The 27,867-nt window shown below is 38.2% G+C and overlaps 2 protein-coding genes across 4 annotated transcripts; one reads left to right on the top strand and one right to left on the bottom strand.

Moving 5' to 3' along the window:
• Positions 1–772: 772 nt before the first annotated feature.
• gja2 (gap junction protein, alpha 2) lies at positions 773–3,296 on the top strand. Of its 2 annotated transcripts, none has more exons than XM_057360971.1 (2): positions 773–843; positions 2,187–3,296. In XM_057360971.1, the coding sequence occupies exon 2, from the start codon at positions 2,204–2,206 to the stop codon at positions 3,260–3,262; it is 1,059 nt and encodes a 352-aa protein (XP_057216954.1). In that variant the 5' UTR covers positions 773–843; positions 2,187–2,203; the 3' UTR covers positions 3,263–3,296. The 2 variants fall into 2 exon arrangements, with proteins under 2 accessions (XP_057216954.1, XP_057216948.1); XM_057360965.1 differs by lacking the exon at positions 773–843 and adding an exon at positions 864–951.
• Positions 3,297–6,286: 2,990 nt separating this feature from the next.
• Positions 6,287–27,409, bottom strand: tbc1d8b (TBC1 domain family member 8B). 2 transcript variants are annotated; one of them, XM_057362007.1, is made up of 21 exons: positions 27,132–27,409; positions 20,692–20,802; positions 20,494–20,612; positions 18,459–18,681; positions 17,820–18,060; positions 17,468–17,675; positions 16,688–16,855; positions 16,384–16,485; positions 16,118–16,268; positions 15,822–16,036; positions 15,044–15,161; positions 13,517–13,802; positions 13,220–13,346; positions 12,856–12,954; positions 11,990–12,058; positions 11,629–11,869; positions 11,445–11,510; positions 9,301–9,381; positions 9,002–9,043; positions 8,825–8,922; positions 6,287–8,647 (listed from the first exon to the last, which is right to left on the bottom strand). In XM_057362007.1, exons 1-21 carry the CDS (start codon positions 27,319–27,321, stop codon positions 8,075–8,077), a joined length of 3,528 nt encoding a protein of 1,175 aa, XP_057217990.1. In that variant the 5' UTR covers positions 27,322–27,409; the 3' UTR covers positions 6,287–8,074. The 2 variants fall into 2 exon arrangements, with proteins under 2 accessions (XP_057217990.1, XP_057218001.1); XM_057362018.1 differs by lacking the exon at positions 9,301–9,381.
• Positions 27,410–27,867: the final 458 nt, after the last annotated feature.

Genomic DNA, 27,867 nt, shown 5'->3' with positions numbered 1-27,867 from the left:
CACAGTTGCTAGTGAAGTCTAAGCCTTGATAAAGTCAAACCTATAATAATAGAGATACATGTTCAACTTTTATATTAATAAAAAATTACATTAAATACAAACTGTTAACAAATAAATGTTAGTGGACTGACCTACATTGTACATAATAGTCACCATGTTTGAATAATCCCTAATATCTGAAAACACTTTTTATGCTGTTCTTATGAATGGAACCCATCATTCTGCTAATTAAAGTCATTGAATGATGCACAAATCCTATTTTCAGCCTTCAATTAAAACACTTAAATTCCAAGTGTTTTAAATAGCTGGGTTTTCTAGGTCATATCACCGGCCAATCCAGATCTAGTTGTACCTGGGTTGGTGGAATGGAAAATATACAGCATCTTTTATGAGATATATGTCTAACTGTCTCATCTCTCTCTATCCTTTGCTCTCTTACCTCTGATTGTTCTGATCTTATGCCTAACAGGTTTCGAAAAAGGGGGAGTAAAAATAGAAAGGCAGACAGACAAAAACAGACTTCAGTCAGTATTTCATAAGCTTCCTTCAAAGTGGAATCCGTTCAGCTGAACTGACTGTGACTTGTGAGTGCTGCTATTGGTCCTGACAGCTGTCACTCACCAGAGAGACTCTGAGTAACAAGGCAGGTGGTACACTCTTCAAAATTCTCCCTATAGGGATTGTGTTCCCTGCCAAAATTAACCCTAACCACACACACGCACGCGCACACACACACACACACACGCACGCAGTGTACAGTGTATTTCTTTAGGACAGGACCATCTTTCAGTCTGAACCTATGGTGGAGTACAGAAGAAAGTGTGCGTGACAAGGCGCAACGCTGTGTGTAGACTTGTAGTCCTGTGTGTGTGAGAGAGAGAGAGAGAGAGAGAGAGAGAGAGAGAGAGAGTGTGTGAAGAGACCATTCTTGTTTTTGGACTTTTAAGAAAGGTGAGTTTCAATCTATAAAATCACTAACTTACTAACCCATAATGAAACATTCATATACATTAGCTTTAATCAACAAACACAGCATCTATCTGACTGAAAGATCATTATGATACTCACTTCAATCTCTCTACCTCTGTGTTCACCTTATATAACAGTTTTTTGGTTTCTTTCATGTATTAACTGTATAAATCCTGCTAAATCTGTAGAGTAATAGCAAGAGATGATGGCATAAATTATTTCCAGATTAATTACATCTTGGGAAATATAGATATATATTTTTCATTATAATACAAATAACTTATAATACAAACTCAGTAACTTTTACATGAGGCCTTTAAAAAGATTCAAGGAACATAAATCATATTAAATAATATATTTCAATAATATATATTGGTCTTAATAATTATGGGGATGTTATTAAGCAGTGCGGTGCATTTCGGGAATTTTATTTATGGAGGCTATGTCTAACAGATATAGAAACAGTTTGCACACATTGCAAATAATTTTGTGTTTTGCTGGGAAGCTGTGAATAGACAGTACGTAATACAGGAAGGATGGAGTGTGTTAAAGGATCCTTACATGTATGAATTTGTGTGTGTGAGTGAGTGAGTGAGTGAGTGAGTGAGTGAGTGAGTGAGTGAGTGAGTGAGTGAGTGAGTGAGTGAGTGAGTGAGTGAGTGAGTGAGTGAGTGAGTGAGTGAGTGAGTGAGTGAGTGAGTGAGTGAGTGAGTGAGTGAGTGAGTGAGTGAGTGAGTGTGTATGTAAGGTTCAAGTATGTCCACCTGTTTCAGGTCAAACTCAGGCATGAGGACTTGCCAGTCAAGTCACAGGGCCACGTGACCAAATATAACAACACACCCCTCAAACATGACACAGAACCTTCAACCCACCACTCTACTTGCTTATTTATATGTCTGCATATTTGCATGAGGTTACATTTAAAGGTTTATCAAACAGGTCCCAAACACTCTTGCTGTCTGCTTTTGGTCAAACAAAACAGACGGGACAGTTTGATCCCAAACTTATGTCCATGATGCTACGTTGGCCTGCTCATTAATTGATGAACGAATGAATTATAGTTGTCTTTTTATATTATAAAATATTACATTTATAAAATATTGAAAAATGAACTATAAAAAATTGACCTTAATGCAGAGTAGTAATATTAAGAATATAGTAATATGAATAATCCTATGAATATACACATGGATATATTTTTTTACGTATATGTGCAGGTGGACACGCAGCAGTAATGGGAGACTGGAGCTCTCTTGGGAAGCTTTTGGAAAGCGCCCAGGAACACTCCACGGTAGTTGGGAAAGTCTGGCTCAGTGTACTTTTCATCTTCCGTATCCTGGTGCTCGGTGCGGCCGCGGAGAAGGTCTGGGGCGATGAGCAGTCTGGCTTTACCTGTGACACCAAGCAGCCTGGTTGTCAGAACGTATGTTATGACAAAACCTTCCCAATCTCTCACATCCGATTCTGGGTGATGCAGATCATCTTTGTTTCCACGCCAACGCTGATCTACCTGGGCCACATCCTGCACCTGGTGCGCATGGAACAAAAACAGAAACATGATGCGAGCGCAGCAGACAGACAAGCCCTTCTGAGCACCAAATCCGTGAAAGGTCCCATCCGAGACGACCAGGGCAAGATTCGTCTGCAGGGGGTTTTGCTACGCACCTACGTCTTCAACATCATCTTCAAAGCGCTGTTTGAGGTGGGCTTCATCGTGGCACAGTACTTCCTATATGGATTCGAACTGAAGCCCCTGTACACCTGCAGCAGGTGGCCCTGCCCAAACACGGTCAACTGCTACATCTCAAGACCTACGGAGAAAACCATCTTCATCATCTTCATGCTGGCCGTGGCCTGTGTGTCATTACTTCTCAATCTGGTGGAGATGTATCACCTGGGCTTCACCAAGTGCAGGCAAGGTTTACGTTACCGGCGCTCTCACTCCGTCAGCGACACAGAATCTAAAACGCCCAGCGTGGACGCGGTGGTTCCATTCGTGGCCAGCTACCCTTATTTCCCCCCTCACGCACCTCCACCAGCGCCCTTTCCCGCCGAGCCCCATTTTAACCTCTCGGAACCGGACGGGACCTTCCCTCCTCACAGCAGTCGCTCTGTCTACAAGCAGAACAGAGAGAACATGGCTGTGGAGCGCAGCGGAAAAACCGACGCAGCAGAAGTCAAAACCAACAAAATCTCCAACTCTGTGCCCGGATCCCCCGCCAGCCAACATCGCAGGCCCAGTCATTCAAGTCGCTATAGCAACAACAAGAGGCTAGATGACCTAAAAATCTAATTACAGACAAAACTCTGATTCAGGGTTATCTCATTCTGAAGGCAACGGGGATGTACTCCGTCGCTCACAGGCGTTTTTAGCACTGATCGGGTGATGAGGGCCATTTTCGTTCAGAGTGAAGTAAAAATCAGGGATGTTCAGACAGAACATGAATGTCAATTGGTTTGTTGCTTTACTTGAATTAGTAGGCCTACTTTGATGCAGTTTTGTGGGAACATTGTGTCAGAAAGATTGAACTTGTTCAAAGATTGAACAGATTGATTGGACTGAACCGTACTTTGAATTGATTTAAAATGGATGCTTTTCAGTCACCAGCAATAAAATCCTTATGTGACTTACGGGTAAAATGTGAAGGTTGGATGCTGGATCGTCTTTAGAGTTTAAGGTGTAAAGTGCAATAGTTGTCATGGAAACTTACTTAGCAAGATTAGAACATTTTCTTACAGAGGCAACCGTAACCGAGATCTTTTCTTAAATGATTTGTCGCCAATTAAACACCTTGTGAACCTTTACACTAGTAAACACAAACACACAAATTCAACTAAACAAAGCTGCTTAAAAGGTTCTTCACAGCGATGCCATGAAATAACCAGTTTTGGTTCTACAAAGAACCATTCAGTCAAAGGTTCTTTAAAGAACCATCTCGTTCTTACCTTTTTATCATCTGAAGAACCTTTTTCACACAGAAAACCTTTTGTGAGACAGAAAGGTTCTTCAGATGTTTACGGTTCTTATGGAACCATTTAGACCAGCGGTTCTCAAACTTTTTCGTTGTAAGGCCCCCTTTGTGTAGAGTGCATCGCTTTGCGGTCCCCCAAATAAAGACTTATAATCTAAAATGTAACATTTTTATTTAAACAAAAACATATTTGGTTATACAATGCTGAAACATCAATTCTTTTGTCTGGTGGTGTTATTTTTCTGATGTTTGATTGCATAAAATATATGATCAATTTCTATATTTCATAAAATGCCACAAAATCTGTGGCCCCCTGGATCCATCCCCAGTTTGAGAACTACTGATTTAGACAAAAAAGGTTCTTTTATGCCATCGTGAAGCACCTTTATTTTAAAGAGTGTACTGTTTTCCTATGTTGTTTTAAATGAGATTTTAAAGAACAAAAGCTTTGAGAGGTTTGAGCTGAATTAGTCGTTTAAGATATGAACATGTCTACCAGACAACAATTAAAGTGATATTTCACCCAAAAAATAAACATTCTGTCATCATTTTTGCACCCTCATGTCGATTAAAACATGTATAAGACTTACTTCTGGGGAACACAAAAGAATATATTTTGAGAAATGTTGCAGTGGTTTCGTGCCAATTTTAAACAGTTTTGCTTAAGAACCACCATTGCACGAATGTATCGTCCACACATTCTCAGCACGTAAACATGATTGATACAAACTAAAGTTGCTATGTGCGTGTTTCCTTTTTAAATAAACACCGCAGCCTATTCTTAGAGGCTTGAAATGAGTGCTCGGAGACATTCATGTATGTGTGTTCAGAGTGAAACATGAGAAAGGCTGGTGGGACTGATGGCTAAATCTTGTCCATTATAGGCAAAAGAGTAGATTGGCTCAAATTTATGAATTGGGATCCAAGCAAATTCAACAAATTACCCAATACTTAAGAGTAGGACTGAGCAGTTATAGATTGTAATGGCAGTCATAAAACCTAGTGATTAGCCTGTCTCTCTTGGGATCTATCTTCTAAAACAGCATCCTAATGGAAATGGAGCCTCGTAAGTGATTTTAAATGTCCCTCATAGGCAGCAACTCACACCAAATAAACAAAACAGAATGCATGTATTTTCAAATAAATCAAAGATACTGTACATGTAAGACAAAACTGTTATTAGTACTCAATAAAAAGTATACAAGGTCTCTTATAAAGTAGCATATTTTTGCTGCCCACAGCCTGTGTTGGAAGTGTGCCTATGCACACTTAGTGGGTAACCCACTATGTTGTAGAACAGAGCATATCTCACATTGTGAAAGGCTCATCCCCAGAGGAGTACTCCAACCTTTGCTTAAAAACACATTGTCATGAGATGCCGTGGCTTATTTTATACAAAAAAGTCAGTGAAAACGGTCACATAATAAAATGAATGCCATGCTTCTAATCTTCTCCCTGTTTGCCATTAAAGGGACAGTTCACCCAAAAATGAAAATTCTGTCATCATTTACTCACCCTATTGTCATTTCAAACCTCTATGACTTTCTTTCTTTCGCAGAACACATAAAGAAGATATTTTGAAGAAAGTTGGTAACCGAACAGCACTGGCCCCCATTCACTTCTATTTTATGGACACAAAACCAATGCAAGTGAATGAGGGCCAGTTAACAACATTCTTAAAATGATCTTCTTTTGTGTTCTGCAGAAGAAAGAAAGTCATACAGGTTTGAAATGACAAGAGGGTGAATAAATGATCACAGATTTTTTATATTTGGGTGAACTATCACTTTAAAGCTATATCATATGAACAGGAGCGTTCTGTGTTTGACTCGTAACAGGTGCTGCCAATGTGGTCAGGGTCAGAGGTCATGATGTGAAGCAATGACAACTTGTGACCTTCATGAAATATGTAACCTTGTTTCACTGATGTATGCAGAATTACCGATCTACTGTCTGCATGCCTGCAGTTTGGACTGATCACACCAGAGACCGTCTGCACACCCGCAGCTGTGATTGATCACATCATTGGCAGCACTGTTGTCGTCCTGTTAATATTGTTTTCATAGTGTCAAGAAGCTTAATGTTACTTAACAATGTGGAATGTGTCCTTAAATCAGTAAGTTTGTTGGTCTTACAACATCATTCCAATTAACAAGAGATTTTTGGAGCTTGAGCATAACATCTGACTTAATTTACCTTTAGTTTTTTTGAAAATCCTGAGCAAACTATCTCGCTCCTGCTTCTCCGTGTTCCTATATGTATATATATTCATGGAGCAGCGAGGTTTACTGTATAATAATCCCAAATATAAGGATGTTAAACAAAATCTTAAGGGAGACCAAAGATCAAATATCTATCTTCATATATTTTATTTTATCATTACAGACAAACTTCCATAATGTCAATTTATGAGGCACAAACAGATTGTAACAAAGATTTAAAAAATAAAAAATATCAAATAAAAAAATCAAAATGACCACACTATTACCCTGCAGAACCAGTTGCGTACAGCAAATGTTCTGCAATAACAGCAACGAGTGACAATATGAAACATTAACAATTTACGGTCTGTTTTTGCGAAAACTTCAGCAGATTAATTCTTACCAACCAATCATATAGACTCTGAACAAACAAAACTACTTCTTTAGCCACATATTGACAAACTTCAGATGGTTTAATCCAGACATCGTCAAACAGAATAACCACAGAGTGAACAAAACAACAAATTCTCTTTTTTGTATTTTCTTGCATTCATCACCACGAGCTCTCAGCATTTACACAAACAACAAGCCTGCATATTCATTGGTCCATTTTTTGCATCATAACTTCTTATTTTCTTTTGGTTTAAGTGATTCATCACTTAATGTTACGTGACTACTTGAACTTTTTGACAGCTAAATTACACCACTTCATATAATTTACAATGTGATAGTTCTATATTATATATATATATATATACATATATATATCTGGCTAAAGCAATTCAGCGTATTTTATAATATTATGGAAAAAATATCCTTGTATTATGCCAAAATAATATATATTTGAAAATAATTTGTGATGTATCAGTAAATGCTTGCTAATAACCAACTTATAAATAAAAGGTAAAGATTAGGTTTTTGTTTAATGGAAGCACTTGATAATAGTACTGAAGACCTGAATCAAAAATGAATAAGGCTTAAACCACAGATTCCGGTTTGCAGACAAACACAATCACTAAATCAAAATTAAACAGCTATAATCTGGTACCAAGGTGTGCAACACAGTCCAAAACACAGTGCAACCCTAAAAACACTAAACTTTGCATCCTGTCGAGTCCTATTAAAGGCATGTACAAACAAGCATTAAAGCAAGACAAACTATTAGGACCGGGCAAAAAATGTAAGGCGACATTTTTAGAACGGACGATTTTTTTTATCAGTATTTTTTGAACAATTTTTTAAAGCTTTTATTCTGTTTTTTTGCAGTTCAACAGCATAGTATTTTCCTTCTCTCATTCTATGTTGAATGTAATTCCTATATGTGCATATACGTGTGCTAGATCAGGCTGGGAGAGAAGGTAAGGTGTTGAGCATGTGCGTGTGAACTCAAGGAATTACTCAAGGAGGTTACTCAATGTATAAATCAGGCAAAGCCTAAAACATTCCACGCATGCCATCATCCCAAATCAAACGTGCTGTTTATATTACATCACGATTCCCTCCTGTCCTTCAGTTACATTACATCATAATATCTAAAAGTCATTGTTTGCATTAGACATCTTATACAATCATCTTGATTACATCATAACACCTTTATCCCCAATATCGTATAACACAAAGGTGAACTATGTTACATCTATAACATCTAACACCAATTACATAACAATACCTCGCACCTGTCATCTGCATTAAATCTCCGTTACACCCATCCTCAGACCATCGAGTCTGAATAATGTGAAATCACAATACTTTTCTATTTTTCCCTTCTTGCATATTTGCATGTGCCAACGTTTTCCATCACAAACCCTGACACTAAAGTCACACAAAGGAAGAGAACGGGAAGGAAAAAATAAGCTAAGGGGGAAATGAAGAATGTTTATGGCTTTTAGGGCAGTGTTTTGCTGTGTTTGCTCTGGTCTAGTGTGTGCCTCTTCAGTGTTTGTCTTTAAGCTGGTTTTTGTGGGCATGTGCAATCAGAGCGTCTGTGTCCACAGCCCGTTCAAAAAAGCGAACAACAGACGGTTCGTTGAGGAGAGACGCCAGAACCTGCTCAAAAGAAAAACTCCAGTCTCCATCTCTGACAGCGCCGGGCGAGGTGGGCGTGTCTGTGGGCGTGTCCAAGGCGGGGCTGCTGGTTCCGGTAGGACTGCTGGTGGGCGTAGAAGGGCGCGAGGTTGAGTTAGGGGTAATGTCTGAGTGAGACGGGGCAGTTTCGTGCTGACTGAACGGAGACTCGGGTGGCTCGTGAGTGTTTTCAGACTCGGCGGGTGTGTCAGCGCTGATGGGTGACATGGGGGAGACCTCGGGCTGCTGAGCTGTGCTTCGGGAGCTGGTGGGTGTACTTTGAGGTGTTTTTTGCAGACTGCTCTCCTGTAGCTTGCGTCCCACCTCCTCCATGCGCAACAAGAGGCTGGTTACTCGTGCCACGGCGCGGTATAGGCTCTCCTCTTCCTCGTCACCGTGAAACACACCATACAGAGTCTTCGTCAGACCGATAAACTGCACCTTTAAACAGATGGAAATATTATTTTGGTGCACACAACCAGCTTCATTCAGAACAAAGACGAGCCGCTTTGCAGTTGCTTCTCAGTCATTATTATTAATAGGATGGATGATGCTATTTTTTATAACAATGAACTGTTTCCTGTATATGATGAATGACTTTGTAATGTGTGTGTGTACCTGGTTAATTCTGGGAAGATCTTTAATACTCTCTTCCCTGCGCTGCAAGTCTTCCTGCCACTGTTTCAGATATTCCTGCAGGTCGACTTTAGCGCGACCTGAGGGGTGAAATATATCCGGTTTATACATTAATGATAAAGCGAATGTGACTTTGAAAAAATGGTTTAAATACTTCACCTTTCTCCGGACATTTCCTGATCACTCCATCCTCTGTCGATTCTACACGGATGAGAGGAGAATGTAAGAAAAAACCATGAAGTGAAACTCACATATACATTTACAGACATATACAGTACGTAAATATACACACTTATAGATGCTATACGTGCACTAAGCTTGTCAGGCTTCTCTATACACAAAATACGAGTGAAAACACATAAACAACACAAAATCAATCAATGACACAAAAGGTTCTGAAAGAAAAGAGAAAGGAACGAATAAGTGAAAATAAGGAGCCACAGAGAGAGAAAGCTGACCAGAAAGACGAGTGGAGAAAGAGTGATCTTCGGCAGGAGGAATGAATGTAGACGACTTTAAAATCGTATGTCCCTGTGTTCCTACAGAAAGACACAAAATACCCAGTTTCTATTTAAATAAATGTAGTTACAGTATATGCACATCTGATATGACATGTAAATTGTAGGGGTGTCCTCGACTAAGGATTTACATAGTCGAATCAGAATTATCACGTCTTGCCTACAGTCGACTGATAGTGGAATCGCACGCTTGTGTGTGTGTGTGTGTGTGTGTGTGTGCGCATGCGTGCATGTGGGGACGACACCAGGTGGTTATAACAAGGGTACAGCGCAAAGAGCAGCTCAACATTGATGCACCAAAAAACAATCAAACATTAATTTACAGAATTTGCTTAGAAAAGATTATACATTTATAATAAATAAAAATAAAACTCAACTAAAAAAAAAACGAGATTCAAGTCACAATAATGTGCAAAATAAATGTGTTTAGGCAAAATGTCTGAAATGCAGGGGAACATATATTCAAAACACAAATTAATGGACAGTTTCCTTAAACGTCATGACCAGATCTCGCCTCAAAACTATTTTCAAAACTACTCGATAATAATGAGTTATTTTTTACAAACGGGAATACCAATGAACTACCAATAAAGTTACTTTGTTTACCGCATGTAAAGGAGGAATGCAATAAAGCATCTTACAAAAAACTGTCAAAAAGTCCCTTTCACCTTTTTTTCCTGCGCACACCGTCCTCCTGACACGCACGCTTGCTTTCAATGCAGAGAATGACAAGTTCCGAAAGTCTGCTTCCTATATGCTGTGATTTTGGTTATATTAGTTTATTATTTTTTTGTATCATGCAGCGTAAAGTTCAGTCTAAGTAACGAACTAGGTGCATTTACAGACAAAATGTTAATTCATATTTATATGCCCAGACATTCAGTAAGTGACAAATGTTTGTAAACGGTGTACACATTCATTTGCGAGTCATCTGCGGGTGCGTGCGGAACATGCTGCTTCCCTTTACCGGTCTCACAGAACAGAAGACGCGATCCTGCGCTAGGTCATAACCATACCATATGCGCCGGGGGTTTCGGTACCCAACCCTAAAAATGTCCCATTTCTTTACATCATGAATAATATGTTTGGCAATGCACTGCGTGCCCGTCTGCTACGTCACTGCCCATATAACCAAAATGTCAAAATCCCCATTGCATAACACCTTTGCGAAGATTCGACTGTGAGATTGGTAGTCGAATCAGGCTCCTCCTATCGAAGCAATGCATCTTCGGATCACCCCTAGTAAATTGACTGAACTTTCCTACGAAGAGTTGGCAGGTTCAAAAAAAGGTATCATACAAATAAAAAATCTGGGCTTGTAATGCAAAGGCTATTAGTTCAAATTTATTTATTTGATTAATTATGTAGCCTTTTTCACAATTTCCATTGTTGAAAAGCAGCTTTACATACACTATAATTTAATAAATAAAAAATAGTACATGAATAAATAAAATATAATTATAAACTTCATCTGAGCATTAAAACCCAAGCTGCTCTCCCTTACAGAAAAGACACACGAAATTCACATGTGCAAAAAACTTGGGATAACATATGCGACATGTCTCCACATGTGATCACATGTTCTTCACGTCACCACATGTTGCACATGTCATCCCATGGGTTTTTACATGTTATCCCATGGGTTTCACGTGGGAATTCACATGGAATTCACACCAAAATGTTCCAAAAACACACATTTCACATGTGTTTTTTTGCACATGTTAAACACATGTTGTATACATGTGATCACATGCGAAAAACATGTAAAAAAAACGTGAAAATCATGTGTCTTTTCTGTAAGGGATAGGAAAATGTATTTTGAGTTTCTTTAGATATATTTGAATTTACAAATATACATGTGATTTACAAATAAATAAATAAATAGTCACATTGTTAAGAAAAGGTTGTTGAGAAGTTATATATATTATATAAGGGTTACAGAAAGATTAGATAAACAGATTATAAAGGCTCGCAGAAGTGTCAGATACATAAAGATGAACTACAATAAAACAATACAATATTATTCATTACAATAATTTAAACTACTTTCACAACAGTTAAGTAATAACCCATTGCATTTTTACCTGACTGAAGATGCAGTTTGAACAGAAACTTCAGCTTTTCTGTGAACGATCTGTTGTATAAGATATCTGCAATACACATAGACACACTTTTGAATGAATCTGACAGGTTGTAAAGCAAACTGCACTGTACTAAATTGAAAGATCAAAGGGCATTCATTTCAGGTTAGGATTAGGTTGCTCTTACCCAGACCGCATATTAATTCTTTGAAGTTCACCAGTCCGTCTCCGTTCTCGTCCAGAATATGAAAGGCCGATCGTGTCAACGAGCGCACATGTGTGTCTGTGGTCCACGGCTGCAGCAGGTTAAACAGACTGCTAAACTGGGACTGATCCAGTTGGTACTGATCCAGATATGGCAGGCTGGGGTCATGGTTGTGTAGGGCAGGACTACACACTGACCAGTAGCAGCTTACAAAGTGTTGCCTCTGTAGCACAAATTTATCTCTTGTTATAGTGTGTGGTGTGGTTTCATAAATGTCAGGCATTGACAGTATTCTGATACTAAAATGGTACTAAAATGCGCTGGTTTGTAATATCGTAAATACCTTAAAAAGCATGTACAGTTCATCCAGTTGAGCAGCACTGCATTTTACATCTTGAGCAACAACTCGTAACTGCAGAAAATAAGACAAAACAGAGAATTTTTTTACATTTTGTATCCAATTACTTTCCATTACAAAAAACTCGAGCAAAAAGGTATACTAAAAATGAGTTGAAGATATTTATTGAAATGACAGCATGAACTTCTTTATTAAAACTTTTCTAACATTAAGGGTGGGTTGCACCAGCACGCATTAAAGTAAACAGAGTTTAGAGTTTATCTAGGGTTTGTTGATCCTAGTTTTATTTTAATTCAAATTTGCACCACTTAATTTTAAACAGAGATTAACAAATCGTGGATTAAAACTTTAACCTTTATTTAAACCATCATATGCGATTAATTTTGGCTGCCATGATTGATTTGCCGGTGTAACTAAACAGCAACAGCGTTTCACTGTCATGTAAAAAGGAAATAAACAGCTCGTGCATGTAAAAGAAACGTAAGTGTACTATTTAAAACCTCTCTCTGGATAATTCGTTGATCAGTCTGATGATCCATAAACACAATTCACAAGCCTTGAGGGGTATGACAGCATACAAATAAGACAGTTGAGCCGCATCATTATCCTGCAGCTCGCGACTGGAGCAGACATAAGAGAGAAGAACGCAGCACGGGAATATTAAATAAACCTCGATTTAATCTAGATTGAAGCCTAATCCTTGTTGGTGCAACCCACCCTAAAACTTTTATTTTTAATACACTAGAATATTCATTACTAAAAATGACGAATGTTTTAAAAATAAGGCAAAGAATGCAAACTAAAAACAAATGTAGCATTTAAAATGACATAGCATGATTTTTTGTACTTACCACATTTTGTTTTGTTGTGTCTTCAAGGGTCTGAATGACATACAGCTTGTTTCTTTTCCGCATGTTTTCCACTTCCTCTGTCCGGATGTCTCCATATTTCTAAAACAGAAAGGCTTTTTTAGTTCGTTTCAGACCCCAGAGCTTCCTCTAGTAAACGCTTTCCTTCGTTTCATGCACCTGTCCAGTTTGCTAGTGGCAAATTCTCAGGTGCTCTCAAAATTGGCACCTTTTTTATTGCACAACACACCATAAAAGCTGTCACTATGACGACAGGTGTTAGATGTCTAAACATGAACAAAGACCTTAACATTTTGTTAAAAATAATGTTTAGACATATTGACAGACAGATGTCTTCAACTTTTACCTCATATGCCTCTTTGATAAGATCACTTATGTCAACCTTTTGTATTGATTTGTCATTGGCTGTTGCAGACGCCTGCTGCACGGTAGCTGGAAGGGGACTGTCTTTATTTGTGACATTGTCAAAAAACCTGAAAGACAAAAGCATGAACACAGCTTGAGGATCTATAACTCAAATAGCTCCTAATGCAATTTTGTCATTTTTCACCATTTAACCGCTGCTTGTTATCCAAACAGATTTTTCGATCTCATACTTTCTGAATGACACATATGGCTTAAGCATGTAGGATGGTCTAATCACCTGTTGAGGATGGTGACAGCTTCGGCGTCGTCATGGCAACACAGCAGATTGTCCATATTGTAGTCAAGGACGGCAAGGCCGAGTTGCAGTATGGCTTTGATTCCGTCATAAAAGAAACAGTCGACCACATTCACCGCGCTCTCTATTGGCAGCACGCTTATGAAGAGAGTCAGGAACCATGACAACGACACAGACGAGAAGAACGAAAGATCTGTCATGTGCTCGGTCAGCTGGGTTAGGTGCTCACGGATCAGCTCCTCGAACACGGCCTGGTCCACCAGCGCTCCTGCAAAAAGACACACACAGACCTAAATAATACTGTAAACATAAACAAATTTATTTAATAAATTATTAAAGACATATTTATTAAAGTTATAAAATTATAAGTAAAGTAAAATAAGCACAATTTTGAAAGCCAAATCAAGTCATTTACATTTTTATAACCCACGTCTTAAAGTAGCTTCACGTAAAATCATACTGTAATGCATTCACAGTCAATGACACTTAATGCCTTAATGTTCGTCTTTACAGGGCAGGAATCATGGAGCTAAATGTAATACTTATTAAGACCTTTTTTAAGACTCTTTTCATATATTTCAAGACCTCATCGCCACAAGTTTTAACCGGTTACATTGGCGACACTTTAACTTACATTTACTATATACTGATTGTAAGATAGCACAACTAAACAGTCTTAATTTGTGATAACTCTTTATTAATGCAACATATTTCAGAAGGGTGGAAACGAAGCAAAAGAGAATTAATTTAGTGACTAACCCAATGCAAGGTTTATTAGAAAGAGAAACCAGCTTTGTGGCTAGCATCCCCATCGAGGCTATGCTAATCGCCTTCAGACACACAGAGCAGTACGCCTCACGGTTATTCCCAGAGATGGCCCTCAGCCATGGTTCCAACTCCTTATCCTCCAACCATTTGCACGAAAACTTGCATTTCCCCATTAGTCAACGATTTAGTTTACCAACCAGGTGTAAATCGTCTACGCAATGATTACATTCAGGCAAACGTTAGCATATGACCTCTTTGATATGATACACAACTGAAAACGTTGGAAAATGGCATTTAATACTTTTTAAAGGCCTTAATTTTCTCTAAACTGATTTATCAACTTTTAATACTTTTAAAGAACCCCGCAGACACCCTGCTTTAAGCCTTCAGTGAGCAAACCAAGGAGGACTGTTAGCTAAATAAATACATTTCGCATTTTTCTATAGTTTACCTATGAATTTTTTTCTTGTTGTCTTTGCACAATGAACTAGAATTTAACATATAAATGAAATACCTCATCTATGTAATGAAATCAAACTGACAGTTGTAGAGGTCAAGTCCAGTTATTATAATCCACTTCATAAATGTCTTTTTATTTGTGAAGCACTGTGTGTGAAGTGGAAAATGAAGTACTTCCATTAAAAGGCGAATAATTCATGACTGTGAAATCGGGCAAGTTGCCAATTTAATAATACAGACCTCCCAGGTAAGAGGTTTTCATAAACTCTCTTACAAACCTACCGATGATTCTGCGGTTGAAGTAATCTGGGAGCATTCTTTCACACACAGCCACCAGCAGCCAGAAAGCCTCTTCCTCTTTAGCATACAGCAACAGCACTGACGTCAAGATATTCATCGCCTAGAGAGATAAACATATGGAAAGAGTCAAATAAACCACATTTTAAATACTTTTGTGTGCGGAACCAACTGAAATCCCCCAAATGTCATTCAGGATTCTGCACATTGAAACACTGCAAGCACTTCTGGAGAAAGTTCACTCACAAATGCAAATTCTTGTATCATTCACTCATCCATATGTCATTTCAACCTGTATGACTTTCTTTCTTCAGCAGAACACAAACGAAGACATTTTAAAGAACGCTGGTTACCAAGCAACACTGGACCCCATTGACTTCCACTGTATGGACACAAAACCACTGATACATTTCTGAAAATATCTTCTTTAGTGTTCCACAGAAGATGAAGGGTGAATAAATGATGACAGAAATGTTATCTTTGGGTGAACTATCACTTTAATGTGGATCTGAAACAATATGAGGGTGAGTTAAGGACAGAATTTCCATTTCAGTGTAAACCCTATTTTGATTTTTCATATTCCTTCTGTCAGGATCGCCCTCAAACAGTCACCATATCACTCTCTAACAGGCCTCACTTTGCATATTTTCCATACTTGAAGCTTGCCTAAACAAAGTGTTACGGTTACAAAACCATAATTTATATTCTGCTTATAATTTGCTTTATACATCCTAAATTGGATAAAAAGTGTATGCGTTTGTACCTGGCAGTAACCGATTTTAGGGTTTCGGTGAGCATAGCCAGTCAAGACTCGGCGCAGGGCCGAGATTCCTGTGTCGCTCTGGAATGCTGGGTGCTCGGGGAGAGAGCGATGAAGATCTCGCTCAATCTCATCACATGCGAGAGAGCTGCTGCCCATACACTCCTCCAGCAGCCGGCCGTAGTACCCGGGGTTAGAGGTCATGTCATGTACAGCACCTGTAACCCACACAAACACACAATTATAAAACGTGGAAGAGACACACACACATACTTGCATCCAGAATGACACACACACACCTGAGAAGAGCATCCACAGTTCTCCTCGCAGTGTCTCTGGAACTCCACGCACAATGAGATCACGGGTTTTTTTGGTGCAGAACATTCCAGTTCCACGACCGTATTCGGCAAAGTGGATCTGCCATGACTGCTCCTTCATCCGCTCCTTCAGCTGTCAACCATATGTTACGATGGCAACGATGAGGTCCAAACAAACTAACTATAACCGGACATTCTTGGTTTCTATAAATCCACATTTTATTGGAATAATAGATGGTGTAATGTACCATTTTGGGGTCGAGGTTTTCGGCATTGTGCGGATGAAAAACATTCATGAGCGCTTCAGTGCTCACGGCTTGACTCTGCCCCACCATCACACCCTCCTCATCCTCACAGAGACACACACACAACCAAACATTCAATGAGTCACCGAAAGAGCTTTGATTTGCGTCACAAAATCATACCTTGCAATGTGAAGCTGCTGCATTTTATTTAAAGAGCTTGAGATATTAGGTATTTTACATTTGATATTTTCACAAATTACAACTTGATTTTTATATACTGGAGGTTTTCAGAGAGTAGATGAAATACCTGACTGATAAAGGAATGCTGGGGGCTTCCCGCCGACCCACACTTCCTGCGGATGGTGGCGGCAAGGCGTTCAAAATCTCGAACCTCTGAAAACCGCAAAGCTCTCTTGCCACGCATACACACAGTCAAAGCACGAGTACCGCGATCCGGCAGCTCTACACTAAATACCTGCAGGTATACATTAAAAAAACCATCAGAACTTCATCTTTCAGCTGCTCCCTCTCTATAAAACCCAGTATAGTGGACATGTACACTAAATAAACCAAACACATAATATACATAGTTTTATATTGTGTTATTTAGTATATTTGATTTTATATTTATTGGCTACTACTGAATCAATGGAATAGTTCACCCAAAAATTCTGTCATGAATTACTCACCCTCAAGTTGTTCCAAACCTTTATAAATGTCTTTATTTGGTTGTACACAACGAAAGATATTTGGAAAAATGTTAGCAACTGAGATTTCTGGGGCACCATTGACTACCATAGTAGAAAAAAATCTGTGTTCTCTTAAGCACACAAAAAAAGATATTTTGAAGAATTTAGGGAAACAAACAATTCTGGGGCACCATTTTTGGACTACCACAGAAATCTCAGTTGCTAACATTCTTCAAAATATCTTTCTTTGACATTTATACAGGTTTGGAACTAGTTTTGTCAGAAATAATTCATGACAAAATTTTTGGGCTTTAACATTGTTACAGTAGGTGTCAATACAAGACCGCCATGGCTGCTTTTTCTCATGCTGGTGGACACACTTCTGTGAACACACAGACCTCCCATAAAGGTATGATGAGATGACACTGTGACCCGTCCTGACTGGCGAAGCACAGATAGTTCTCCGATACGCAGATTTTTCCAAGAACGTTGATGTGGCTGAACGGAACCCAGAGGAAACTCTCGTACACTTCACAGAGGTTTTCTTCCTGAGGCAACCGAAAAAATGATCGGAATGACTGGTTCCGTGCATGTTTTTCTAAAGCCCTGCAAAAATGACAGGAAGAAGCAATATCCAATAAGAAACAGTACAAAACTACAAACCACAAAACTATTCTGATATAACATACAGTACATTCAATTTACAGATTTAAACAAATATGGTACATTCAAAAGATACATCAAATTCACCTCTGTGTGATGTGTAGAGGGTTGGAAAGTGAATGCTCTGCGTGAAACGTTTCCTTGTCAAAGAACCGTACAACTGCGTAGTCGGCCAGCTGCTGCATGATCAGGTACGTCTGCTGGAGTCGCATGAGCATCGAGAAGAAATGATCCTCTCCACGCACACGCACGCGGATGCTCTCTGCCAGCAACACGTTTGAAGTGCGTTCCAGTCGGCTCACCTCATCCCAGGGAAACACCAGTTTTACTAAACAAATAACGCATCGATTGTGCGAGAGATAGCAAGGTGTGAATCATATAGTGAAACATTGCAACAAACAAAATAAGATTATGTCCAAGGTTAACTGTAAAGATAAACAGTGTTAGTCTACCAAGATTTTTGTAAGAACTCACAATATTTAGGTCTGTCTAAAGTCTACAGGGCTGCTGACACACTCCATGGTGAATAAAGGGTTAATTTCGGAAACAACATTTAGACTATTGAGAACCGCATGTAAAACGTAGTGAAAGAATTACAGTCACTGGCATGTGCAATTTTCCAACATGAGGCAAAGAAAAATTTGACTTGGCATATATAAAGCAGTACTGAGACAGAGCCTGAGGCAGTCCAGTATGTGTGTTTTTGTGAGCGAGTGTTTAACTCACCTTCATTTCCCAGCATATAAGAGTAAAAACACAGGAAGTTAGTGCTGAGGTAGATCCAGCCCTGGTTTGGGACTCGTCCTCTCCAGTAGCTGCAGGAGTAATACGTCACTAGCTTTTCTCTCTGAGGCAAACCAAACAGACGCTCAAAACGTAGCACTACCTCCCGGAACCGTTCTGGATCCTCCTCGTCACATGCGGATGTGCCCTCTTCTGCTATCAGACCCTGTGGAAACCAAAGACTCATTTATGAGACAATAAAGAAGCACTGTTATTATCTGATTTTAATCCTGATTTTAAATGTTATTGGGCCTAAAACCGCAAATTTCTGTTTATTTACAATGAGTTTATTTGCAAAAACTTTAAAAAATGTAAAAAATCATGTTTTTATTGTGTTTTTTTGTGTAAGTTAGCTGTATATTTTTATTATCATTACTTAATCAAAACAACCCAACTGCAGTTTCATTGATATCAATTGGAATGCACAAACATAACAATTTTTTTTTGAAAATCTGTTTTTATTGCAAATGAATTCTTCATATATGTAAAGGTGCGTTCAAATCCCAAACAACCCACTTGTGATCAGGGGCGGTTCTAAGGTGAGTGGATATCCGGGGCTTAGCCCAGAGACCTCCACATATGTGTTCAAATACAGTGGCGTAGCAAGTCAGGTCCGGGCCCATATGCAAAAACTTTTAATGGGGCACTTCCGTCTGTTCGCGACCGCGTTGAGCATTACTGGACATCGGTTGTTTACTCAGGTTTGTTATTTAAATGTTATTACGCGTCAATCGCGCTCAAATAGTAACGGCAGACCCCAAGGGAGCGCAAACTCCCAAGCGCCAGAAAGCGGAAGAAAACATCGGCACTAATAGCCCTGTGGTTAGTGCGCTGACTTATAGTGCCAGTGCACTTGCAGCACGATCCGAGTTCGATTCCCCTTTTAAGTGTCTTTTGCCGGTCCCACTCCCCTGTCTCTAACCAAATTTTCCCTGTCTTTTCTCTGCTGTCCCATCAAATAAAGGCAAAAAGCGACACAGCCAGCGTTTTGCACGTGTTTTTACACGCAACATGTGAATGGCCCTAACATTTCTATGATAAAACAGTTATCAAACATTAAACATTTTGCTACTTTCATCGCGCTGGCTCTTTCACAGTTAAAGCGGACCTTAACCTCGGCTTCTGTCTGAAGCAAATCCCGCCTTTTTTCATTTGTTTGGCCACCTCAATTAGATTGATATTGAAGAGCTCATATAAATTAAACTTCAAGTAATGTTGTACAATATACATTATACAACAATAATAAGAGTGTAAATGATTATATATATATATTAAAATGATTAAATAGATGACAACTAATAAGACCTCTCTACTACCCTTAACCTCACCATACACTTTATTACAAACACCTGTTAGCCATTTTCAAATATTTTCTTCAATTTGTTGAAAATAAATTTGTTGAAAAATTTTGTATGATCTGATATGTGATGTGAATGTAGTTCGGTAAAAGGTGGATTCGATCTTGCACTCATATGTAGCGTGAGTACTACACCACGCATCTTACTCACTACGCCACAGAAGCTGACTCACATTTGCCCATGGGTAGACATGCAAAAGATGCAAAATGTAAACGGCCCCTAAGTGATTCGTACACGGCATGGTAATAAAACATTCAGAGCTTTACTGACAAGGTTCAGGGCTTCAGCCCCCTTAGCACACCCCTAGCGCAACCACTGCTTGTGATTATGACTTTGTTATGGCATACATGTGTGTTTAGCTTGTAAATACAATCTATTTGACATAACATGAACATAACATATGTTTTTGAAACTGGAAAAGCTGGAAATGTAAATGTAATGAAAACAGGGGTGTTCCCAGTATGGCTGCAGAGTGGCCTGTCTGAATCGCCTAAAGTGACTTTAGACAAAAACATCATACTGCTACTGTAAGTAATACCATCGGAACTGGCTAAAATCTAAAATAGGCAAAAAGACAAAACACTCAACAACTGTGTACAAGTGCATGCTTGATCTCTCACCCTTATCTTTCCCTGGACAAAGCTGGTAATGTCTTCCCCAGAGTCAAACACTGAGAGAGTTCTGATGATGTTCTGCTGCAGCCAGTCCCAATGCTGTGAGATCTCCTCTAACGATGCTCCTGTACACAGACAAACATGTGAGTCTGAACTAAACCTTTCACACACTCAATAACACAGTGTACAGAGGTTCTCTCTCACCGCATGCGATGTTCCAGTACACCTGAGAGTCGGGCGTCTGGTGCAAAATGCGGAACGGGGCAACTTTGGCTGTGGAGTCGAGAACGGTGTCTAAAGTGCCAACCAGCAAGCCTGAAATAAATAAAACAATTAAATTGAATGAAAAATATCTCTTAACATAAATTTGTGAAAATTAGCATTGCATTGAACCATGCCTTTAAGCAAGTGTCAAAAAGGGCTGTTCCACGATTAATCGAATGCATATTAAAAGTTTGTGTTTACATAATATATGCCTGTGTGCTGTGCAAATACATTTTGTATTTATACACACACACACACATACATATATATATTTAAGAAAAATATAAAAATGAATAAATGTAGGGCTGTCAAACGATTAATTGCAATTAATCGCATTCAGAATAAAAGTCGGTGTTTACACAATATATGTCTGTATACCGTGCATGTGAATTTAGATTTTATAAACACAAAAACATACACATATGTATTTTGTAAATATTATATGCATTTATTTATATATACCAATAATTAAAATGATATACAAATGTTATTCATTGTTATATTTTATAAAGTATATGCATGTATGTGTATGTGTTTGTAAATACAACATTAATATGCACAGTACACAGACATATATTACGCAAACAAAAACTTTTATTCTGGATGCGATTCATTGCAATTAATCGTTTGATAGCCCTAAATAAATGTTTATATAAAACTTAAATTACATATAAATATTAATATTTACATGCAGAAATTATGTTTACGTGTTTATAAATACAAAATAAATATGCACAGTGCACAGACATATATTATGTAAACACAAACTTTTATTCTGGATGCGATTAACCGTGGTTAATTGCAAACTTAAATTTAGAGCAAACAGTATACAGTAGAGCTAAATTAACTTTAAAGAATTTTCAGTTTTAGATGAGATACTCATTTAATGTACTAGTGTACTAGGCTAATGTTTCAAATGAGGATTTTATTGTCGCTTGATTGTGTTTTATAATGGGCACAAAAAAGGACTATATCTAATCTCATTTTGTTTAGCAGCTCACAGGGTTTGACATTGAAAATCTCCTTTTCCTCTCTGCTGTAGGCAGCAGTTCTCATATACATTGCCACAGACAGCTGTTGCTGGTGTAACGTGGCCCTTAGACATGAAGCACAAGTTGCCATGGTGATGAACTCCAAAGCAAAAGTGAGTCAGTAACCAGTATACAACCCATAATTATCTTACTAACAAGCATCCTTTAAGCCGTGTATTCCTCTGAGCCGGCCATTCTATGACAATGCGACACAAACCAGCCATTTGAGCTTTCCCTGGTGACCCAAAACCAGCAAAAACTATTCCTATCTAATCAATGCCAATGAATCTCTAATGGAATCCTTTAGTCTTCACACATGTGGACTTATCATTAAAACACTTCTTTAACTGCCGGATCTGTGTTTAAACAGCACTACTCCATATCGTAAAGCTGCAATACTGCCTTGAACTTCTCTCACATAAAGTACTTTTATGTTTTTGATCTGTACCATTGTAATACTACGGCACTGTTAACTTAAAACCAATAGAAACATCACAGAAACCACAAATCTAAGTGATTTAATGGTCATAGTGGGAATTGTATTGGTTTTATATTGGAAACTATAATGGTCAGCTGGTAATGTATTGGGTTATATTGGTGGGAAGTTATCTGGTGGACAGGAACCAAGAGAACAGTTAAAGGAAAAGTTCACTTCAAAATCAAAATTGAGTTATTTTTTACTCACCCACATGACATTCAACATGTTTTAAGACCTCCCAGCGTCTTCGGAACACAAATAAAGATATTTTAGGTGACATCCGAGAGATTTCCAGGCCTCCTCATAGACATCATGGTTATAGTTGTTGTCAAGGTCCAGAAAAGTATTTTGAAGAGACAAGAATACTTTATGTGCGAAAACAAACCAAAATAACGACTTTAACCAATATATTCTCAAACCGAATGCACATGCGTCGACGTGCTCTAAAAAATCAACTAAAACCATGATGTCAATGAGCAGAGGTGTAAAGAGTACCTGAAAACCATACTTAAGTAAAAGTACAGATACCTTGCAGTGAAAATTACTCCATTACAAGTTACAAGTCACCAATTTCAAAACGACTTCAGTAAAAGTCTTCGAGTATCTGATTTTAACAGTACTTGAGTATTTTACTCATACTGAATGTAGGCTCAAAGCACCACTAGTCCTCAACACTTAAGAGACATGTCAGTGAAAAACTAGAAACAGATGATTCGTGAGGAGAGCAATCGCATTTATTTTCTTAAATCATAATAAGACTGAACACCTCAAAATTGCAACAAATCATGGCCGACATCATAACCTACTGTACGTCAAACACCCTAAGTCTCATTTAAGCTCAAGTGCTCATAAGTAAACCAAACTCATTCAAAAAGGTCTCTTCAATATAACGGATAAATAAAGTAATGTTAAGTAAAATCAAAAAGTCAAAGCCTTTTTGCACTGGACATGCTGGTTTGGGCCTCATGGCCAGCTGCAGTCATGTCCTCATTTCACATACACTGTTAGCCCTTACCTGCCATTTCTACAGTCATATACTGTATTGGCAACACTGTTGCCTGCTAGTTACTGTAGGTGTTTTACAGTAAACTACTGCAATGGCTGTTTGTATTAACGCACTTAAGTCACACAGTCTTAGATGAACACGTGTAAATAACAGATGAACACAATAAATCTGTCAAGATTTCACCAGAGGAGAATTAAACACAAACATCAATAACATCTTCACATATTACAGACACCACATTCACTTTATCTCTGTCATCTGTGTAAGATCTTATTGAGATTGAACTCTAGTTCATATAGTGGTTCAATTATGTTTTAAGTCACCATTATGGCGATCAGTGTTTGCTTTGGTTGGACTCTTTGACTTTCTTGTAGCTTTAAAATGTACACTTATACAATAACACTGAAAGGGACTTTACAGGAACCGCAACTTCATGTTTGCTTAGTAACTGAAGATACATCTGAAAGAATTCAATCATTAAATAATAATAATATAGCATTTAAGATTTATTAAGATATGTCTGGTAAAGTGATTACATGTTATAATGGAAAGATCTCTGTCAGAAAATCTTTCTTTGCAATTGAGACACAGTTAGACACTTGACATACAAACCTCATCAATGGTGACAAACAATCATGAATGAGTTTTGTACTATGTACCCAGCATGCATTGCAGCATGAAGCTGTTCAGTTGATTGTCACCATTGTTGAGATTCATATGTGGATTGTTCATTTCTCTGTGTCCGACTCATTCTATAGGTTAATATTTTGTCTATATAGTGTGAGAGCACTTTTGAAAGTTTAAATACTACACATTCTCTTTACTGGTTTACATCACTTCATGGCAATAGTCCCACCACATGGTCAAATTTTGAGCAAACATGTTTAGAGCACATTTAGGAAGAGTTAGTTTTAAAAACAAGAGCTTTTGTAGATGTGTGACCTACAGTAACTAGCTGGCAACAGTGTTGCCAATATATTACTGTAGAAATAGCGGGTAAGGGCTAACCGTGTATAACCCGCCAGCGATTGACATCTACCTGATACTGCACTCATATTCACATAAAGAAGCCATGTTGACAAGTTTTTGTAAGTTAGGGCAAAATCCACAAGATTGTAGTACATTCAATGCCCTGTAAATGGCAATATTAATTATAAGATAGGTGCCATGCAAAATGTAATGTGTAATTGCATTAGTCATTACAAATGTAGTGGAGTAAAGAGTACATATACTTGTTCAAAAATGTAGTTAAGTAGAGAGTAAAAGTTGCTAATATCTTTAATACTCAGTACAACTACAAAGTAGCCAAAAAGATACTTAAGTAAAGTAACTAAGTACATTTACTCCAATACTTTACACCACTGTCAATGAGGAGGATTGGAAATCTCTCGGATGTCACCTAAAATATCTTTGTGTTCTGAAGACGCCGGGAGGTCTTAAAACATGTTGAATGTCATGTGCAGGGGCATAGCCAGAACAGTGATTTTATTAGGGTGACCAAAAAATCCTTACAGACAGAAATTCTTTAACTTCTACTGTAATTTACACCAATTCTTCATTACACATAGTTTGCTGGTCAAAAACATACACAAAGAACGTAAAGTGAAAATTTTATTTGCAATGCTTTCATGTGCTAACATTATTTTAAAATAATTTGCTAGCTATCATTTGCAGTAAGTTCGCATTTTTTATAGAAAATAAACATTGCAGTACCCCAACTTAAACTTTTGCGAAAATGTAATTAATGAATGAAATCCAGTTAAACAAGACTGATTTTACTGACCTGATCCTTCTGCTCGCGATGAACTTCCATGGTACAGAGACAGTACACTGTCACGAAGCGGTTAGCAGCTGTTCAGCTATAGCGCTCGGACTGTTTGCGTCAGCGTATGACATCATATTAACGCGAGAGTAATGTTCTCGCGTTACTTTCAGTGCATACATGCTAAATGATCTGCGCAGCACTTCGTATAAACTCCGACACACATCTTAAAACTGCTTCGCACAACAGAGGTGGCCAGATAGGTGTAGCCATAGACATATACAGTGAGGGAAATAAGTATTTGATTTGTAAGTTTGCCTACTTACAAACAAATGAAGGGTCTATCATTTTTATGGTGGGTTTATTTTAACTGATAGACACAGAATATTAAAAAAAATCAGGGGAAAAAAATGTTATATATGCCAGTTATATAAAAACGAATGTTTTTTACTGTAGAAATGACTTTTTCTGTAGTAATTTTAGACGATAAAAGATGTTCTTTTATTTATCCGGTAAACCCGTTACAGCAGTAAAACATGATGGCTCGGTTTCACAGACAAGGTTTAAGGCTAGTCCCAGACTAAAATGAATGTGTGACCTGTCTTAACTGAATTTAACTTGCCCATAAATATCTTAAAATATTTCAGTGCCATTGTTTTGTGTCAAGATGCACACCAGTAATGTATTCTTTTAAGGTATTTTAATAAAAGCAACATAAATATCTTAATCTAACTAAAGCATAGTCCTGGCTTAAGCTAAACCGTGTATGTGATATAGTAAAACAAATAACACTGCCGTGCATTGTAAGTTTGAAATAGCAGTATATAGTCATATAGTAAAGACGAATTGTTTAGATTTTTCCCAGGATTTTAAAGTGAATGAGCTGTGTTCTGATCGTGTGCATTTAATCTACCTTAAATTATTTCACATTAGAGATGTGTACACAATTATTAAGCCTAAACGATTGCTTGACAAGCCTGAGTTTTAAGAGTTCCGTATGACAATAAATACATTTTCAAGTCTAACCATCTTTAACTGGAGCCAAAACGTTTCTGTACTCAACGTAAATAGAAAAGTATTGAAATTAGTTGAGAAATGAAAACGATGTTGTGTTATTATTCAGATAACTGCAGCTCCACCATTCACTCTGTCTTCGTAGTCGGCTTTTGCCCTCACCAATATAATATATATATATGTCTATGGGTGTAGCTACGCCCCTGGTCATGTGGGTGAGTAAAAAATAACACAATTTTGATTCTGAGGTGAAGTTTTCCTTTAAATCTATCCATGTGTAAAAAACACACTATGTAAAGGAATTTTGTAATGTTTTTAATGGTACATTGTTTTCAACGGGGACTTCATTGTGCCGTTAATTGATTATGACTTAGAATAAACCTCGTCACTGCTCATAACTTGTTTGCAATTATTTGGGCCGAAATGTATTGTGCACATATACTGTTCCAGTATAAGGACACATCACAAGGTCTCCTAAAATGGACTGTGACCTAAGAGACTGAAGCAGGTTGTCTTTGCTGATAAAATACTCCTAAATCACAACTACAATCAATGAGTCTTTCTTTCAGTGTGGCTTTTGTAATAAGATATCCATGTAAACATAATGAATCCACCTGAAAACCTCACCGTCGTGACATCACACCGTGACGCAACCACTGCTGTCAAAAAGAAGGGATGAAGTTCAGACTAACCTAAATAATCTCTGTATTAAACCCGAGGTTTACAGTTCAGACTGTAACTACAATATCTGAAGGAATGTTAAATATCATGCAGACGGCCAGTTTACCGCAGTGGTGACGTCAATGATGAAATAAGAATATCACCCGCGAGTCCAAAAACCTCCTAATTTAAAAACAAACAAACACCATATCTGCAGGATTACACGAATCCTTAACCTGTTGCAAAAGCACCTGAAATCCAAACTAAAGCTAACAGTTTGAAAAATCAATTGAGGTGTATTTAAAAAAAGAGTTACACTGAAAAGACCGTCACAGTAGTATACGGTGACATATATTTACTACATTTATTAAAAAAGCGGAGCCTGTCAAGTTAATCGCCTGCACACGGATGTCTGCGCGTGCCCGGTACCTGTCAATCCCCCGCTGTCCTCTCCGTATCCGCGTCTGCGCTGCAGCACAAAGTAATCGTTGGATTTTTCCGTCACCCATAATTTCAGCGCGTTTTTCAGAAGCACCTCTTCGGGTTTGAGCCACATGCTGCAGTCTGTTTTCACGGATACGTGTCCTCTCGCATGACACTGCGAACATCTCAAGCGCATACACCCATAGCTCGAACGTTGTTTGCTTTTGCTTGCAACGCTTTTCCCACGTCGACAGAAACTGAGCCAAAGCAGCTACAGCGTTGACGTTGGGATTGTAGTCTTCCACATCTGCCCCAGTGAGCGGAGAACAGCTATGCGCGGAGAAAAGTAAACTACACTTCCCACAATTCTCACGCCACCTCGTGACTTTGTTGCGAATTATTTAAAGGGACAGGCGGCGCCTAATGTACAGAAAACACTGCATTTACATGCTGCAGTGTAAATGTATCGTTTATGATTTGGAACACGCTTAACTATGAGGGACAGATTGGGAAATAACCCTCAAAATAAAAGTGAAATTATTGAGATGTAAGCCGCAGATATCATAACATTTTCTATAAAAAACGTCAAATACTTAAATCCAAATAGTGCCATAAGCGTCACTAGCTTTTTTTTATAGCGTCACTAGCTTTTTTTTCTTTTTATATCATTCAAACAATAGTGCTGAATATGGGCTGGTGTTAAAGAGGTTACTATAACCAAGTGACTTTACCATATAAAATT

This window comes from Triplophysa rosa, linkage group LG2 (assembly GCF_024868665.1).
Source record: "Triplophysa rosa linkage group LG2, Trosa_1v2, whole genome shotgun sequence".
Lineage (NCBI taxonomy): Eukaryota > Metazoa > Chordata > Actinopteri > Cypriniformes > Nemacheilidae > Triplophysa > Triplophysa rosa.
The sequence above is the reverse complement of the archived record's forward strand: the minus strand, read 5'-3'. Positions and strand labels throughout refer to the sequence as shown.

Excerpts from the sequence above, each read along its gene's own strand:
- gja2 (XM_057360971.1), top strand. The coding sequence starts at position 2,204 with ATGGGAGACTGGAGCTCTCTTGGGAAGCTTTTGGAAAGCGCCCAGGAA.
- tbc1d8b (XM_057362007.1), bottom strand. The coding sequence starts at position 27,321 with ATGCGCTTGAGATGTTCGCAGTGTCATGCGAGAGGACACGTATCCGTG. Across the intron at positions 11,870-11,989 it reads AACTGTACATGCTTTTTAAG|AGGCAACACTTTGTAAGCTG; the intron begins GTATTTACGATA and ends TTTGTGCTACAG. Across the intron at positions 11,511-11,628 it reads AGAATTAATATGCGGTCTGG|ATATCTTATACAACAGATCG; the intron begins GTAAGAGCAACC and ends TGTGTATTGCAG.